The sequence below is a fragment of the Amphimedon queenslandica genome, unplaced genomic scaffold (assembly GCF_000090795.2).
Source record: "Amphimedon queenslandica unplaced genomic scaffold, v1.1 AMPQUscaffold_13330, whole genome shotgun sequence".
In the NCBI taxonomy this organism is placed as follows: domain Eukaryota; kingdom Metazoa; phylum Porifera; class Demospongiae; order Haplosclerida; family Niphatidae; genus Amphimedon; species Amphimedon queenslandica.
The window spans coordinates 39,118-55,885 of record NW_003546434.1 but is presented as its reverse complement, the minus strand read 5'-3'; the positions used below and the strand labels follow the sequence as shown (position 1 = coordinate 55,885).

The window sequence follows — 16,768 nt, the reverse complement described above, 5'->3', positions numbered from 1 at the left end:
AGTAACTAATCCATCAGCACCAAATCCTAAGGCACCAGCTACTAATGGGCTGCTGCCACAGGTGCTGTTCCTCCAACAGCAGCACCTCCAATGATGCTATAAAACAAGTTATCATCACCAGGTTTACATTTCCCATCACGACAGTCAGTTTTTGCCTGCACTGACAGTATTAGACAAGACAGAAATAAAGCACAGCATTTCTTTGAGAACAACATAGTTATTATAAGCCAAGTCTGAGTGGGGAAGTTCCCTTTAAGGAGGGGCAATACTTCAGCAGCTAGTCATTCATTCCCCAGGGAGACATTCCCTAGCTATAAATTTTTATTAGTGTACAACGCCCCGCTGTTAATTAATTTAACACATTTTGAAGTCTTGATTTTAGAATTGGACAGTTTAGTCAAATTATTTTAATAAAAATTAATACAATTTAATATGGTACGAATATCAATCAAGGTATCAAATATCAATATAAAAAATTCACAAATATCAATCAATATCAAGGTGATACAGTACAACTGATAGATTAAGTTTTCTGTTGAATCCATTAGTCTCCTTATAAAAGAAATCTCTTGACCTAAAAGTATTATAAATGCAGCTAAATGACAAAAAGGAATGACTCAATCAATGCTAATCTACAGACAAAAACTCAATTGTCATCTGTACCATTTGATTGAAGTTTTGTTGCTGCAGTTCCAACAGCAGCTCCTATTACTGCTCCAACAGCTCCGATACCAACTTTGGCTCCAACAGATAGCCCAATAACTCCAGCAGACTGCAATGTAGATACAACACCACCTGCTGCTGTTGGGCCCCATGCTGACATCATAGAGGCAGCAATGGAATTTGCAGCTATTCCACCAGCAGTGAATCCTAGTCCACTGATTATCACTGGAGCGGTTGCCACAGCTACAACACCTCCTCCAACAGCTGCGGCTCCAATAAGCCAATAATTATAGCCAGATTCTTCTTTTTCTTCCTTACATCCATCAGGACAGCTAGTATTGGCCTGCACTGAAAATATCAAATAAGAAAGAAACAAAGCAACAAAATATTTCTTTGAGAAAAGCATTGTGACAACAGTCTTTAAATTTCAACCAGCTGTGTACTGTACATGCCATGTCACACGTCCATGCCCACTCTTAGTCTTAGGCTATTTAACTTTAATAACTTTAATAATAGTTGGCAAAATATAAAATGAATTAATAATACTTTTTCAAGAATGACAATAAAAGGTAGACTAGTCCTAAGCAAAGTTTTATTTGCTTCTTGGTTATAATTATAATTATTGCTAGGTCTGGGTTTTTTGCTATTTTCTCTTTCCGAGCCTTGCCCTTGGTGGTTCATTAATACACATTTATACTGATACTATATACCTGTCCTGATGCCGACAGAGGTGTCCTTATTTCAGAGTGCCCAGTCCAAAATACAGGCTTGACTGTATTTAATAACCAGCACAACTTTCCTACTACATTTTAATCATCTATCCTTAATAGGACTGGATTCTGGAGAGATGTACCTCCTAAAAGTCTTGATGGTAGAATAGGACAATTCAAAGGAGGAGCATTAAAATTAACATCAAAAGACATCAAATCATTTAAATAAAATTACTATGATCATTATTTTTGTTGTTGATATACTCTTGCTGTTGTCACAATGAATAGTAAGAGGCTATTGTACTAAAATAATTATGAATACAATGTACTTTTGACAAGAGTACTCTTGCTTTTGGGAATATTACAATGACAGTTATGTCACGGAGTTGCATGAACTACCCTTCAAAATTATCATTATATTGACTTTTTGCCAAAATACCAGACTGAAAGTAAATTAACCAGTTTGTTTTCAAGTTTAACCCCTGTGATATCCCGCCTCATTTAGTTAAACAAAATCAATAAAAAGCAAGACAAGTTAGACAACCCATACATGCTCAATCATGCACTGTAACTAAACTATTGTTCTTAAAAAGATGTCACACACATGTACATGTATATAATTAATCATTTGAATCAAAAATTGTCAATTTGTTGCTGTTGATCCAACCATAGATGCTCCAACGAGAGGATTATACATCTTCCGATAATAGAATCATGTAGATATGTACCTGGATAATTTATGGATGAATCATTAACAGCATTAAGTAATGAGCCAGTAGATGCAAACAGCAGCTTTTCCTTCATGGTCGGCCGGCCTACTGCTCCTACTGATTGTAGTGTAGCTACTACACCTACTGATTGTAGTGTAGCTACTACACCACCAATAGCTACATTAGCTCCCATTGCAGACATAATAGAGGCACCAATGGAGTTAGTAGCTAACCCACCAGCAGTGAATCCCAGTCCACTGACTACTAATGGAGCTTTTGCTGCTGCTGCTTCAACAGGGACAACTCCAATGACATTATAAAACAGCTCATCACCACCAGATTTACGTTTCCCATCATGACAGTCAGTTTTTGCCTGCACTGACAAAATTAGACATGACAGAAATAAAGCAATGCATGATTTCTTTGAGAAGACCATAGTTCAGCCAAATATGAGTGGGGAACTTCCCTTTGCAGCAGATAAGCTTTGACAAAGCCAGCCCCTCCCATATTAAGCAGGGGCAATACTTTCATGTGTCTGAGAGTAGGTTGCAGGCTGTGCACACTTTCAAAATTGTATTATTATATCAATACAAAGCAGATTGAAAGATTTTAAGAATGAACTGTTTACTGGTTACTGGTTACTCAAGTTATGTATTCATTCTGGCGCTTAAAAGGAACGTGAAAAGGTTGTCTCAATGAATGGGCTTTTGCTTGTCACAGATTTCATTACATACCTGTCCACACATACAATAGCTGTAATTACAGATGTAAATATTTTAGCAAAATTAGCTTGACTAAAATCAGTATTTGAGGCAACAAAACTACTACTAATAATATAAAAGCAAGCCAATCTACGAAAAAAGGGAATGACAGTATGATGAATAACAATTATTTCAAATTGAAGTGTCATTTTTTTGTTACAGCTGCAGTAGTTCCAGTAGCAATAACTGCTCCAGTAGTTCCCACAATAACATTTCCTGCAGCTCCCAAACCAGCAGCTCCAACAGACTGCATTGTAGCAACTATACTACCAGAAGCTACAGGACCCATTGCTGACATCATAGAGGCACCAATAGAGCCAGAAGCTATTCCACTAGCGCCAAATCCTAAGGCACCAACTGCAACTGGAGCTGCTGCCACAGCTACGCCTGCTCCTAAAACAGCAACACCTCCATACAATGCAATGGTAGACCAGCTATAACCAGAATCTTCTTTTTTTTCTTTACATCCATCAGCCTGCACTGAAAATATCAAATAAGAAAGAAACAGAGCAACAAAATATTTCTTTGAGAAAACCATTGTTCACTGACACTGTCCAGTTGTCATAGTCATGTCGGGGAACTCCCTCGGATTTTCCCGGGACGGCGCCGCCGGAACGGATAATCATAAATTACGTAGTTATAAAATCTATGGGAAAATCTATCTAATATTGATACAATAAGTAAAAGTAAAGGGTCTAGGTAATTCTAACTTTCTAAGTAAGGTTCTATTTCTTCTTGGTTAATTATTGCTAGGCCTAGGTTTCTTGCTATTTTCTCTTTCTGAGCCTTGCCCTCGGTGGTGGCTATTTGTTGATGGTACAGTATAGCCGCTCCTACTGCAGCGGCCACTCCAGCTCCTACGTACATTACAGCATAGATATACAAAGACATGGATTGGAAACGGTGGGGATCACGTGATCATTTCACCTAACATTTCAATGGGAGAGGCTACAGCTGGAAAAAACCTAGGCGTGTTACGGGTTAAAAATAGATAGTCAGGAATATTCTTCAGAAAAGTCTTGAGAAAATCAACTGTCTAATGACTTTTTAAGATTTGAGAAGTCTTCGGGCTAGGAAAACTTTGGCTGCATAAAGTTCTCTTTTGAAGGTATTTTATGAACTGGTACTATGTGGAATGTATCAATTTTAGTGTATTCGAGATCTTATTCTCCCTCCAGCTTCTACCTTGATATCACAACAGCTATTATGATGAAATGTGTGGATTGATGTGGCTATTATCCAATGTACCGAGTGTTTCTTATCTTAATTTCTCGCTTAGGCTGTGTTTTATTGAGGAATCGAGAATAATCGGACCCACGGTGGAATTTCTCCCTCTCGCAACTTCATGACGACTAATAAAGAAAATCTGTGGTATTAGTATAGTTCCCTAGGAAACTCTCCAATGTAATGAGCTACAATGAAGTGACTGTGTTGTTCCTGCGGATATTTTTAAGGCTGTTTCTGCCATGAAGAATACTGCCATTTATTGATTGTTTTTAATAAACTTACTATGCATGCATCTATTATTTGGTTCCAACTATTAGTGTTTACATTATAGAATTGTTATCAAGTGTCAGTGATACTCTAGAGTCAAGAAATATTCAATAAACAGGGTTTGTAATTTTACATCTATAAGGCAGCCATTTTGATCCATGTTTGTATGCTTATGACTACACCCACTCAATGGGGCGTATTCATTACTCTGATTTGAATAATTAGAAATTACGGTCAATGGGGCAGAAGCGCATTATTATGTGCAATGTCAATGGCGATGCGTCCAAGATGGAGACCTTGTTACCAGTTAGAGGAGCAGAGGAACTGAAAGTCACTGGGCTCAAACACTTACTTGAGTCCATAGGAAAGTCCATGTAAGGAAGAAAAGCTGGTTTATCCCTTTTCCTTACACAAGTAATTCGCAAAGATTAATCCTTTGGACAACTTTTTGAATTATTTATGTTGTCATGGAAATCATCAATTATTCGACGCCACACCTCTTGACCACGCCCAATCAGCCATTTTGATCGTTTTTCATAGAGTATCTTTGTGCCTTTCAAGAGCTCTCAGTAGACCTGCAAGTTCTATTCCATTCACTTAAAAGTGCTCCAAAGCACCTAAACTGCTTGCACCTACATAGATTTTAGCTGCTGCATTTACTTACAACCAGTTTCATTGCCTTTACAATATCATCAACAAATAGTCAACTTTTTGCAAAAAAAAAAAAAAAAAAAAAAATAAGTGTTGAATAGCAATTATATCAAAGTGCCGACAAAGCATTCTTTCACTTTTCTATTCTTTCCTATGGTTTCTATTTTACCACTAATATTATTCAATACCAATTTCTGCCAAGAAGGTGTGGTTTCCTGTAAAACGCACGTGTTTGCCCTAAAAAGAGGCGTGGTAATTGCTTTTTTATTAATTGTTATTACCTTGTTGTAGTTCTACAACAAATTGTCAGGCAAAGAGTTATACGAAAGGTAAGAAAACATTAATTTGTGCAATCACCTTTCTTCCTTACATGGACTTTCCTATGGACTCAAGTAAGTGTTTGAGCCCAGTGACTTTCAGTTCCTCTGCTCCTCTAACTGGTAACAAGGTCTCCATCTTGGACGCATCGCCATTGACATTGCACATAATAATGCGCTTCTGCCCCATTGACCGTAATTTCTAATTATTCAAATCAGAGTAATGAATACGCCCCATTACGTAAGCGTAACACGCCTCCTCATCTATTTTTTCACCCGTTTCCAATCCATGTGTTTGTATATCTATGATTACAGCAGCTTCAAATACTCCAATTTCACGCATATAATTACCCACCAATATTGATGACCAGATAGATCTAGCATAGTAAACAGATTCTTCTTGCTTTTCTTTGTTACAATAACCAGATTCTTCTTGCTTTTCTTTGTCACAGTAACCAGATTCTTCATCTTGCTTTTCTTCCTCACAGTCGCCTCCTTGACAGTCAGCCTTTATAGCCTGCACTGAAAATATCAAATACGACAGAAACAAAGCAGCAAAACATTTCTCTGAGCAAAGCATGTTCCTTTCTAACCAACGTTGTTGTTCTTTTGCAAAGACGAGTCAGCCCCACCTGTTTTGGGAGGGGCTGGCAGATTACAGTTGGCCTGCCCACTTGCCAGCATGACTAGGCAAAAACAGCGATCAGTTGTGACTGTTGTGTTGAGTACTGAAGTCACTCGAAGTACATCTCATTTCTATTTTTGAAGAAAAGCGGCCGACTTTGAGTTTTGTAATGCCAGGAATAGGTACAACAGTAGCTGTAGTTGGTGGAGGGGTAGCAGCAGGAACAGTAGCTGTGGTAGCAGCTCCGTTTGTAGTCAGTGCTTTAGGATTCGGTGCTGGTGGAATAGTTGCTGGCTCTACTGCTGCCTCTATGATGTCAGCATGGGCCCCAACAGCAGCAGGTGGTGTAGTAGCTACACTACAATCAATAGGTGCTGCTGGTATGGGAGTTACTAGTACGGCAATTGTAGCTGGTACTAGTGGTGGAGTAGGAGCAGCTACTACTGCTGCTGCTCAATCTAATACTGTAACTAATGCTGTTGGAGCAGGTGGACGTATGGCCTATAACGCTGGGGCAGCCGGAGGTCGTATGGCCTATAACGCTGGAGCAGCTGTATTGGGATACTTCACACGTTAACACTGTCTAACGTCAAAGACTACATGATTCAGTGATCTATCCTTAAGAAGTTACGATCATCATACATAAGTGACATTTTTCATTCTATTGTTTTTTTTAGGTATAGGCTTTATTTTAACATGTTCAATGTTGTAAAAAAAATTTTTGGCATCATTAATAAATTATTTACAAAAATTTGTCAATCAGTAATCTGCTATCTATGGTATTAACTATTAAACAAGAGCTATATATAGTCTGGAAACTCTGGATCAAATCAGTAGATGCGAGATTGTAAGGGAAAGTCCCTCTAGGCACTAGGCTTGCTGACTCATCATACTTCCCTGCCACGTGATGCAGTTGCATGATGACTCAGCAATCATATCAAAACGCTAACTATCTAGCTGTCAGCTCACTGCTTGCAATAAAAGAGATTTGTTGTCACTAATTTTCTATTGACCTAAGGAGCTCTAGACTAACTTCCTAAGATCATCTACAGACATGGCATCCTCTCATTCTCAACCACCTTCACCACCCCCTGGAGGGTCAGGCCCAGAACCACCATCATCATCTACAGGGAGTACAGCTTTAAAAGTAGCTGCTGTAGTTGGTGGAAGCATAGTAGGAGGAACAGCAGCTGTGGTAGCAGCTCCATTAGTTGTTAGTGCCTTAGGATTCGGTGCTGGTGGAATAGCTGCTGGGTCTATTGGTGCCTCAATGATGTCAGCAATGGGTCCTGTAGCTTCTGGCGGTATAGTAGCTACACTACAATCAATAGGAGCTGCTGGTATGGGAGCTACTAGTACTGCAATTGTAGCTGGTACTGGTGGAGGAGCTGGAGCTGCAAGCACTGCCATTTGGCAATACTTTAGGGGAAGCAGTGACAATGGCACCAATGACAGCAATGGGGCTGAGGGTGGTGATGGCAAAGACGAATCAAAAGATGAAGATAAAAAGGATAAGAAAAAGAAATGAGATGATGGACAGTAGATCTTGGCAGTTTTCAGACACATTAGGTGTTCATGTATGAATTGTAATTCAATAATATTATTCACTATAATCAAAATGAGGTTATCTTTCATTGTAATTTTCTTTTAAAAAAATCATAATTATTTATCATTATTATGATGCATAAATGAAAGTGGTGCATGTACATACAACTGGCAAAAGACATTTAAGACAAGTCTATACAACGGATGTACTAAAAATTAAATTAATGATCATCTAATGTTAGTTAAAAATGATGAGCCTTCATCTCTGACAGTGTCCATTTCATCATGTAATGATACTGACTTGTTAATGCCTAGTCTTGCTTTTCTATCAGAATGATGTGGTGATCCACTCTATATTAACAAGAAATTCAAGAACAATGAAAATTATGATACAATTTTTGGTCATTACCTTTCGATTGAGTTCCTCAGTCATTTTCTCATGCTTGGCCTAAAAAAGAGGTATAATAATGCAAAAGCACAGCATGGTGGTGTAGCATTCAAAACTATTACAATTGGCATCAAGCATCAGTGTTTCTGTCAAATTTATACAAATTGGCCCTCCAGGCTACACTTTTTACCAGGCATACATGTAAACTTTTCCAGTTTACGTTCTATTACATGTACTTCAGTTTCCATCTCTAGTTCTCCTTCACATTATCATATCTCTCTCTCTCCTACCTTTGCTAATGATATCCATGTTGCTTCTTGCATCTTTCCACTTCCCTTCTCTCTCTCATCTTGGAATGACCTGCTCTTGTGTAGTGGATGAAAACCAGACATCACTGCAAGTTTATCCGGCTTCTTCTGAGCAAGAGGCACTTGCTCTTCATTAGTTTCCTTCACTTTATGCTCTTTCTTTTGCTTCATTTCCTTAGCTTTCATAGCAGCTGCAGTAGCAACTACTTGTGCTGTGAGTTTATTTTCAATGGCATATGTTGGCACTGCATGCTTTCTCCTACGAGAAGTAGACACTTTTTTCTCCTCCTCCTCATCTTCTTTTTGAGCTAAGCTTCTTCTTCTCACTGCTTCTTCTACTAAGTTAGCACTTGAGCGTCTTTTGATGCCCTTTTGAGTTCTCTCAGTGTTTTGTTGGCTGCTCTGAGCAGAAGTATTTCCAGGGTCACTGATTGTCTTTGAAATTATATGATGACTTGTAGAACTGTGTTTAAAAATAAATACAATAATAGTAATGATAATATAACAAGACACTAAATGATATGTCAATTAAACAATAAATAATTTGCATGCTTATTTTATAAACAAGGTTGACTTGCTGGCAGCAACCAAGCAACATATTGCCAGACATAGAACAGCTTTCAATTCATGGCAACATGATTTACTTTTATGAAAGTAATCTCACACAAAAAGTTCCCTTGTGTATGGTAGATTAGCAGATGTTCATTCATATGTTAATAGTTATTTGAACCTCACTTATGTGTAAAAGAGCTTGAAGTATATTAGCAAAACTTTATACACTCAATGCAGTATAGGCTGGCAAATAATTTATACACTCAATGCGGTATAGGCTGGCAAATAATTTATACATTATCAAGTACAAACAATGACTAAATACAGTGTACTACCGTACAGCTGGTTAATTTTGCGGAGAAAAATTTTGCGAATCCTTAAAAAATAACCTGGTTTGCGGATTAAATATTTGCGGTTTTGACAGTTATTGTAGCATTATCTACTGTGGTCATGCATGAATTTCATTATTTTGCAGATTTAAATTTTGCGCTTTAAATGGAATCGCAAACTCGCAAAATTTAATTCCCCGTAAATATTTCCTGCTGTACCGTATTTTGACTCCATAACCATAAACCATAATCAATCAGACATAACATTATACATAAAAAGTACCCAAGTTGTACTTGTACATATAGGCTACTATTTATAAATCATTGTGGCCTACAGAATGACAGAGCAAAATATCTAGTAAATCCTTGTATGTGTGCATGCATTAACACAACAAAATGAATGTGTCCACAGGCTGTGATACAAAATATTTACAGACTCACTTCTGGTTGGATGGTTGGTCTTGTAGTACCTACATATAATAAAACAAACAGCATTACCACTATATTGCATATCATCCTAGGATTAACTTTTGAAGCACTATAAATTGTAGAACTTGTGTTATATAATGGATACTTTGGTACAAGAAAGTGTCTCTGTTGTACAGAGGTGTCCTTTATGTGGAGGTTATTTTATACAGTAAGGAATGTAATTGGTACACCAGGTGCTGTCCGTTAAATGGAGGTGTACGCTATAGAGAGTGTCCAACTGTCCATTAAGAGAGGTTATACAGCATAGCTTCTCTTAATGGATACTCTCTATAACATACACCTCCAATTACATGGAGGCTGTATTACTTACCACTTCATCTCCTGACTGGCTGGTTAATAATGTAGTTCCTCTTTCTCTTTCTTTCTCTCCTCCCGTTTTTCCTCTGGTTGTTGGTCTTCGTACTTTACGAGCTCTTGCAAGATCTCTCTTGTTCCTTCCATCAGCTATTCCCAGTGATGGAGCAGTCCTTTCCACACCAATATCTACAATAATACAATAAATAATAATAATAATGACAATAACAACAATAACAGCAACAACAACAACAACAACTTATTTAATAATAATAATAATAATAATAATAATAGTAGTAGTAGTAGTAATAGCAAGAGTACTGTGCTCTTGGTAATAGTAAGAATGAATTATTTTAACATTAAAAAATACAAGAAAAATTGTGACAAAGGAAATGGGCTTGTTCACACCTCACTCATATTACAAGGTGCTAACAAGGTGTCAAAAACAACTTGTACTTGTTCAACTAGACTCTCTTCACATTTATTCTCTTCCCTAAATTTGTGACAGAAACTTGCCACAGATAGGGGAGGGGCAGAACAATGGGCCAACTCAGCATTAAATTATTGTTATTATTATTAATAGTAGAAGCATTTATATCTTTAACATCATTTATGATGATCTTTCTTGCCTGGAGGTGCTTCTTTTGATAGCTTCTTTATTCTTATTTGCGGCTTACGTCCTTTCTCTATCAAAGACTGTGATCGCAATGGCCTCTTGGGGACTGAATCTCTTGAATGGGAAGGCTTCTTTGGTCTACCTTCTACTGTTGCCTTTTCTAATATATGAGGCCTAATAACAAGAATATATGATAATAATAGTAATAATAATGATGATAAGAATAATAATAAGAGCACCATCTTTAGTTAACTGTTACTAACTTAACTATAATAATCAATTAATAATGGTACAATTAATAAACTTTAAAAATTATAAAAATAATAGTTATTAGTAATAATAATAATACAGTGAAATCCCCTTTGTAAAGGACACCATACTACAGCCATGAAAAATAAATAAATAATTAAATAAACCCACTACACATGGCTACATATGGGACAAGCAATAATCTAAAACCATTCATTCATAAAGAGGTTTCACTCTAAATATTATCTATTGCACCTACCTCTCATACAATGAGCTATCATCACTGTCACCGGTGTTTGAAGCATTATCATCAGTTGACTTGAGTATCTTAGCCCCTGACAAATCAGCCATCAGCACAGACTCTAGTGGACTCCTAGTCCTTGGAGAATTAGCTGCGTTATGAGTTTTTTTAACCTGTTTATGAGGCGGGGGCTTAGCCGTGGTGACCGGCCTGGTAAACGGCCATTTAAAGTGTCTTTTCTTTTTCGATGCTAGTGGTTCGTCGGTCAGTGGATTAGTGGACGGAAGGAGCTGATGCTGATGTGAGAGACTGTTGTTTTGGGGGCTACTGATCATGAATGATGGGGCATCTCTGTTGAATATGAGGTTCTGTTTTTGACGCAATTGTCTCCATTGTCTGTCATCCATTTGAATCTGTTAATAATGAGTGTGTGTGAGAGAGAGAGTGTGTGAGAAAATTAATAGTGAATTTATAAAGATATAATATTAAATGTAATGTAAAGTTTAAATCAAAGTGTAATTCTATCATTAAATTCTAAGGTTTCTATAACGCAAAACAATTAAAAATATGAAGTATAATATTAGCAAATTCCCAGTAATAGTGATGGCATTTAACGTTGGTCCTATTACATCTGTATTACATACATTAATCTTTCAAAAATAATAATAACTATTCTAATTGGATTGCAAGCAGCAATATTTACCTCTTTTTCTTTACTAAGAACTTGTTCATTCCATTTGTCAATAAAATCATCCTACAAAAAAACAAATAAAAACAATAACAGTTAATTTTGTGATGTGACAGCTAGGATTTGACTTACTTCATCACTGGAGCTCTCCATCACCAGATTAACCTAATACACAAAAAATAGGCTCAAAATAAAATAAATGATAAAATAAATAATCAAACTTCGTGCAAAAATGTTCAGAATTTTGGAATTTTCTTAAAATGACTGTAACTTGAAAAATTGAAGTCGGAATCAGCTCAAACTTTCTACACAGCATAAGGACATCAATATGTATCATAAAATGTAATAAAAATTTGGGGTGATTTTGGAGCCATTTTTTGGAAAAAACAATGGGCTATAGCCTTGGGTATTTTTCAGAATTTTGGCGTTTTCTTAAAATGGCTGTAACTAAAAAAATTAAAGTCGGAATCAGCTCAAACTTTCTACACAGCATAAGGACATCAATATGTATCATAAAATGTAATAAAAATTTGGGGTGATTTCGGAGCCATTTTTTGGAAAAAACAATGGGCTATAGCCTTGGGTATTTTTTAGAATTTTGGCGTTTTCTTAAATAGGCTGTAACTTAAAAAATTGAAGTTGGAATCACCTCAAACTTTCTACACAGCATAAGGACATCAATATGTATCATAAAGTGTAATAAAAATTTGGGATGATTTCGGAGCCATTTTTTGGAAAAAACCATGGGCTATACCTTGGGTATTTTTCAGAATTTTGGCATTTTCTTAAAATGGCTGTAACTAAAAAAATTAAAGTCGGAATCAGCTCAAACTTTCTACACAGCATAAGGACATCAATATGTATCATAAAATGTAATAAAAATTTGGGGTGATTTCGGAGCCATTTTTTGGAAAAAACAATGGGCTATAGCCTTGGGTATTTTTTAGAATTTTGGTGTTTTCTTAAATAGGCTGTAACTTAAAAAATTGAAGTCGGAATCAGCTCAAACTTTCTACACAGCAGCCATTTTTTGAAAAAACCATGGGCTTTTAGCCTTGGGTATTATTTAGAATTTTGTCATTTTCTTAAAATGGCTGTAACTTGAAAAATTGAAGTTGGAATCACCTCAAACTTTCTACACAGCATAAGGACAACAATACGTATCAGAAAATGCAATAAAAAATTGGGGTGACTTTGGAGCCATTTTTTGAAAAAAACCATGGACTATATACATTGTATTTCTCAGAAAGTGAATGCAACAATTGCAACAGTAGTCAACAGTATATGATCCTTGAGGATTTTTGTTACTTACAAAGGATCCACTAGATTCTGAGTCACTGTCTTGAAGACCTTCAGCTTTTATTCTATTCCAAACACCTTTCTATAACAATAATGACGACAATAAGTATCTGCACTGTATTTTTAAAGCATGCAAAATCTTCAAAAATTTTTTAAAGCACTCATAAAACTCTACATGATGCAATGATTTACTGTTATTTTCTTTTTCCTTTTTTGTCCATTTCCATTCCAATAATGGTCCTCTTCATCATCACCTTCATCAGTACTATCAGTGTCTGAATCCTAAAAATAAAAATAAATAAAATTAATGTTAATTATGTATTCAGCATTATTCCCATGAATGTACAACATTAACGATTAGTGATTCAAAGATTGGTAATTGTTACCATATAATTCTAGTACATTAGCAATAACAATAATATTTAATGTATACACATACAATTGAAGTTATTCCTATGTGTCCACCATTGATATACTTGCGTCCACCTAATACGAATGAGAGAGAGGTAAAAAGAGAGAAAAAGGTCGTGAAATAAGAGACACATAAATAATGATAATAATAATGATTATAAATAATAGAATGAGAGAGGTTAAAAGTGAAATAGAGAAAGGGAGGAGAGAGAGAGGGAGAGAGAGAGAGGGAGAGAGAGAAAGAGAGAGAGAGGTGGTGAATCAAAATAATGACAATAATAAACATACTTATAGCACTTCCTGGTCTACTCCCTGGTCTACTCCCTGGTCTGCTCCCTGGTCTACTTCCTGGTCTACTCCCTGGTCTACTCCCTGGTCTACTTCCTGGTACATGAGTGATTATTGACTTCAGCTCCATGACATCAGTGAGCTCAAGGTTATCATTCATTAGACTACAATCCTTACCATTCACTTCTATTATAACATCACCGACTCTTATACCGGCCAGCATTCCTTTACTACCTGCAATAATAATAATAAAGAATAATAGTTAGTTTATTAATGAAAGCTATTAATAATTTTTGTGTGTGGCTTTTTATAAAAATATGATTTACTAACTCATAATGAGCAAATTTGTAAATTTACTCCTGTCTCTAATTTGTGGAATGCTATAAGCAGCCACCAATTACACAATCATCATTATTTTAGTTCACTCTGAGCCTATTATGTTCCATGACAATCTGTCCACTAAATTGCCAATAAAAACAGCCCAATGTAATATAAAACTCGCAAATACAACTCCAGTCAATATTTTAAACTGTATACTGTATTTATTTGCATTTGAAATTGTCATAAGCTGTTTATGAAAGTCATAGCTGTTTACTCATTAAAGGGAATTGGAGTGAAGTGTGGGATGGTACAAGAGGGTAATTTCATTATTCTAACAACAGTCAGTTTATATGTATCATTAACAATGCTTTGCTAAGTGTGTGTGTGTGTGAGTTTATAGTGCAACTGCAACTTAATGATCAGTGAAAGTTCATTTGTTATGTACATAAATGTACGCATGCATGTGTGTCCAGTATGTGCTACATGTTATTAAGGTCCATTAGTTGTTAAAACAATTGCTATAATCTAATTTAAAATGCTAATCAGTTACAGTTACATTATTTTATTACTGGCAAAAACCAAAAATTGAAATCCAATATTTTTCTATTAACAAATCAATATTTATTTATTCATTATTATTGTCATTATTATCGTCATTATTTAATATTATTATTATTATTATTATTATTATTATTACTATTATTATTATATTAAGACAAACACAATAGGATGGACAAAAGAGAGAGACAAAAAGGGAAAGCTCATAAGGAAAACAAAAGACAGACAGAACAGAAAGCTAAACTAAAATTAAATACAAAAAAAACAATAACAATTAATAGTTACAATACTTGGGGAGGCAGGATGGAAGCGCAACCCAGCCACATTTGAGCATTGGATCGCCATAAAGTCATAGACAATTATTATTATTATTATTGTACCTGGTTCAATGTAGGTCACAGTAAAAGGAGGTAGGCCAGTGCTTAGTTGAATTCCGGTTCCTTCATCATCTTTGATTAAAGTAATCGGGTCATCTTGATCTACACAATAAATGCATTATTTACAATCACTGAATATTCAAAATTCAAGTTACAGTAATCAATTTTAAAAGCCTCAAAGAAGATCAAATTGTTGGCATCATTACTTAGATCTACTTAGCTGATGCACATGTAACGCTGCAGGGTGTGGTTCATGCATTTGTCAATGTACTTACCTTTCCCATTGGATTTTATCTTTAATCGAACCATTTTATCTTCTATAAATAAATGATAAAAATAATTCAATGTTAGACGAATGATGGCATCATTATACATAGACACATATCATTGGATAATTCTTAATAAAAATAGCTTCACAATGCAGCAATGACTGCTGCAGCACAGTGAGGAATCAAGTAGTGATAAGTATGATTATATACCTGGTTGCATTTTCTTTCTTCCAAGCATAGGGGTCCCATCTTTCTTATATCCATACTCATGCATGACAGCTTCAAGCGAGTTCTGCCGCTCAGCAGCGAAGACTTGTTGTCTGAGAGCACGAGATCGAAGAGGAGAAGGTGTCGGTGTCAAGCGTGAGGAAAGCCTGGGAGAGCTACCACTGCTGGTCGGCAAAGAATGGAGGTTGTTTCTCAGAGCTTGCTGTGGAGAATGAGGCACCGCCGGTAATGTAGCTTTCTGCTCGCCCTCTACTTTTTTCTTCAAGTGGAACATACCCATTACTCTTTCTCCAACACTCTTTCTCTTCACCTTCTTCTTTTTAGAAGGCTCAGCCATCTTCCTAGTAGGCGGACTACCTAGTAATACTCCGCCATTACCTCCAGCTCCAGGGACAGCTATTTTTCGCTGGGGCCCAAGACCAAAGCTTCGTCGTCTACCTCCAGAAGCAGACATTATTGTTTGTTTGTTAGCGTGCAGAAGAGAGCCCCACCCTAACTATGCTAAGATCTATGTCATGCAATGAATAATATTGCATGCTTTTTGATCTGTGGATAATCATTACCAATTAGGAATTGAACCCAAACTTGATGGCTCCAACCTACAATAACTAATACCTCCTTTATAAGGAACAAAGAGTTAGAGAATCAGTAAAAAGTACAACTAGGCATCTTACGTCATAAAACGACTAATATTTCTTGCAGTGATCTAAGCTAAGGCTGCTAGCAAGGCTAATGACAAGCATTTTAATGCCTATAATAGATTCGAATTTAATGATACTACACAACACTCTATCTTAATGCACAATGTTCCTTAATTAAGACCTTTCCTCTCCCATTTCTTTACTAATAGAAAGTCTTTCCATGTCCACAGTAACAGCTAGTGGCTCCTCCTCCTCCTTGCTAGGGCTTGTCTGTGATATTTTATCCTCCGATGACTCAGAAGAACTCTCAGTTTGACTCCCTGTCTCTCCATCACTACTATCACTACTGCTGCTAGTCTCTCCCTCCTCCTCTTCCTCTTGTAGTACAAGATAAGCTGCTTCTTCAAGCTCACAGAGCTCCAAGTCAAGACTGGATTTCTCTATAGTAACCTATGGTAATAAAAGTATGGTAAAAACAATGAGAAACTATCATCTTAATAATGTCTTATAGCTGTGTGAAGGGCACACAACTTTTACTGTTTTACAAATTTCTTGTATAATGGCTGAAGTCTATATTCCAATTTAATCATATGCACTTATATAAATTTTCCTCATTTTATGTACATTTTAATTAAATTTCAGAGTACATTATTATACTTAGAAGCAATGATCAGAATTAATATTAAGCTCTTGTTATGACAATAATGCTGTAGATGTCACTAGGGAATAATCAAATTAATAACAAC

The 16,768-nt window shown here is 36.2% G+C and overlaps 4 protein-coding genes, 1 long non-coding RNA gene and 2 pseudogenes across 5 annotated transcripts in view; 3 read left to right on the top strand and 4 right to left on the bottom strand.

Annotated features, from left to right (window-relative positions):
• Positions 1-376: 376 nt before the first annotated feature.
• Positions 377-5,878, bottom strand: LOC100641896 (interferon alpha-inducible protein 27-like protein 2B). Its single transcript, XM_019998264.1, has 3 exons — positions 5,662-5,878; positions 664-3,701; positions 377-574 (listed from the first exon to the last, which is right to left on the bottom strand). Exons 2-3 carry the CDS (start codon positions 1,067-1,069, stop codon positions 408-410), a joined length of 573 nt encoding a protein of 190 aa, XP_019853823.1. The 5' UTR covers positions 1,070-3,701; positions 5,662-5,878; the 3' UTR covers positions 377-407.
• On the bottom strand, positions 2,990-3,415 carry LOC109583089 (interferon alpha-inducible protein 27-like protein 2A pseudogene; annotated as a pseudogene).
• On the top strand, positions 3,696-4,470 carry LOC109583093 (uncharacterized). Its single transcript, XR_002185363.1, has 2 exons — positions 3,696-3,952; positions 4,023-4,470. It is a non-coding gene; the product is annotated as an uncharacterized LOC109583093 (long non-coding RNA).
• Positions 5,879-5,999: 121 nt separating the features above from the next.
• LOC105313271 (interferon alpha-inducible protein 27-like protein 2) lies at positions 6,000-6,682 on the top strand. Its single transcript, XM_011406564.2, has one exon. It carries the CDS (start codon positions 6,101-6,103, stop codon positions 6,506-6,508), a length of 408 nt encoding a protein of 135 aa, XP_011404866.1. The 5' UTR covers positions 6,000-6,100; the 3' UTR covers positions 6,509-6,682.
• A 161-nt stretch (positions 6,683-6,843) lies between these two features.
• LOC105313270 (interferon alpha-inducible protein 27-like protein 2B pseudogene) lies at positions 6,844-7,606 on the top strand (annotated as a pseudogene).
• Positions 7,539-15,835, bottom strand: LOC105313280 (uncharacterized). The gene is made up of 16 exons (XM_011406574.2): positions 15,364-15,835; positions 15,160-15,201; positions 14,888-14,986; positions 13,629-13,862; positions 13,369-13,415; positions 13,122-13,211; positions 12,943-13,011; positions 11,763-11,795; positions 11,646-11,696; positions 10,961-11,355; positions 10,466-10,626; positions 9,853-10,025; positions 9,495-9,523; positions 8,155-8,635; positions 7,886-7,924; positions 7,539-7,827 (listed from the first exon to the last, which is right to left on the bottom strand). Exons 1-16 carry the CDS (start codon positions 15,833-15,835, stop codon positions 7,705-7,707), a joined length of 2,538 nt encoding a protein of 845 aa, XP_011404876.1. The 3' UTR covers positions 7,539-7,704.
• Positions 15,836-16,123: 288 nt separating this feature from the next.
• LOC105313279 (protein SHQ1 homolog) overlaps positions 16,124-16,768 on the bottom strand; it is a 12,354-nt gene continuing 11,709 nt past the window's right edge. The window contains exon 14 of the mRNA XM_019998255.1: positions 16,124-16,472. Within this exon, the coding sequence (XP_019853814.1) occupies positions 16,197-16,472 (276 nt within the window). The 3' untranslated portion in view covers positions 16,124-16,196. The remainder of the gene's footprint in view (positions 16,473-16,768) is intronic.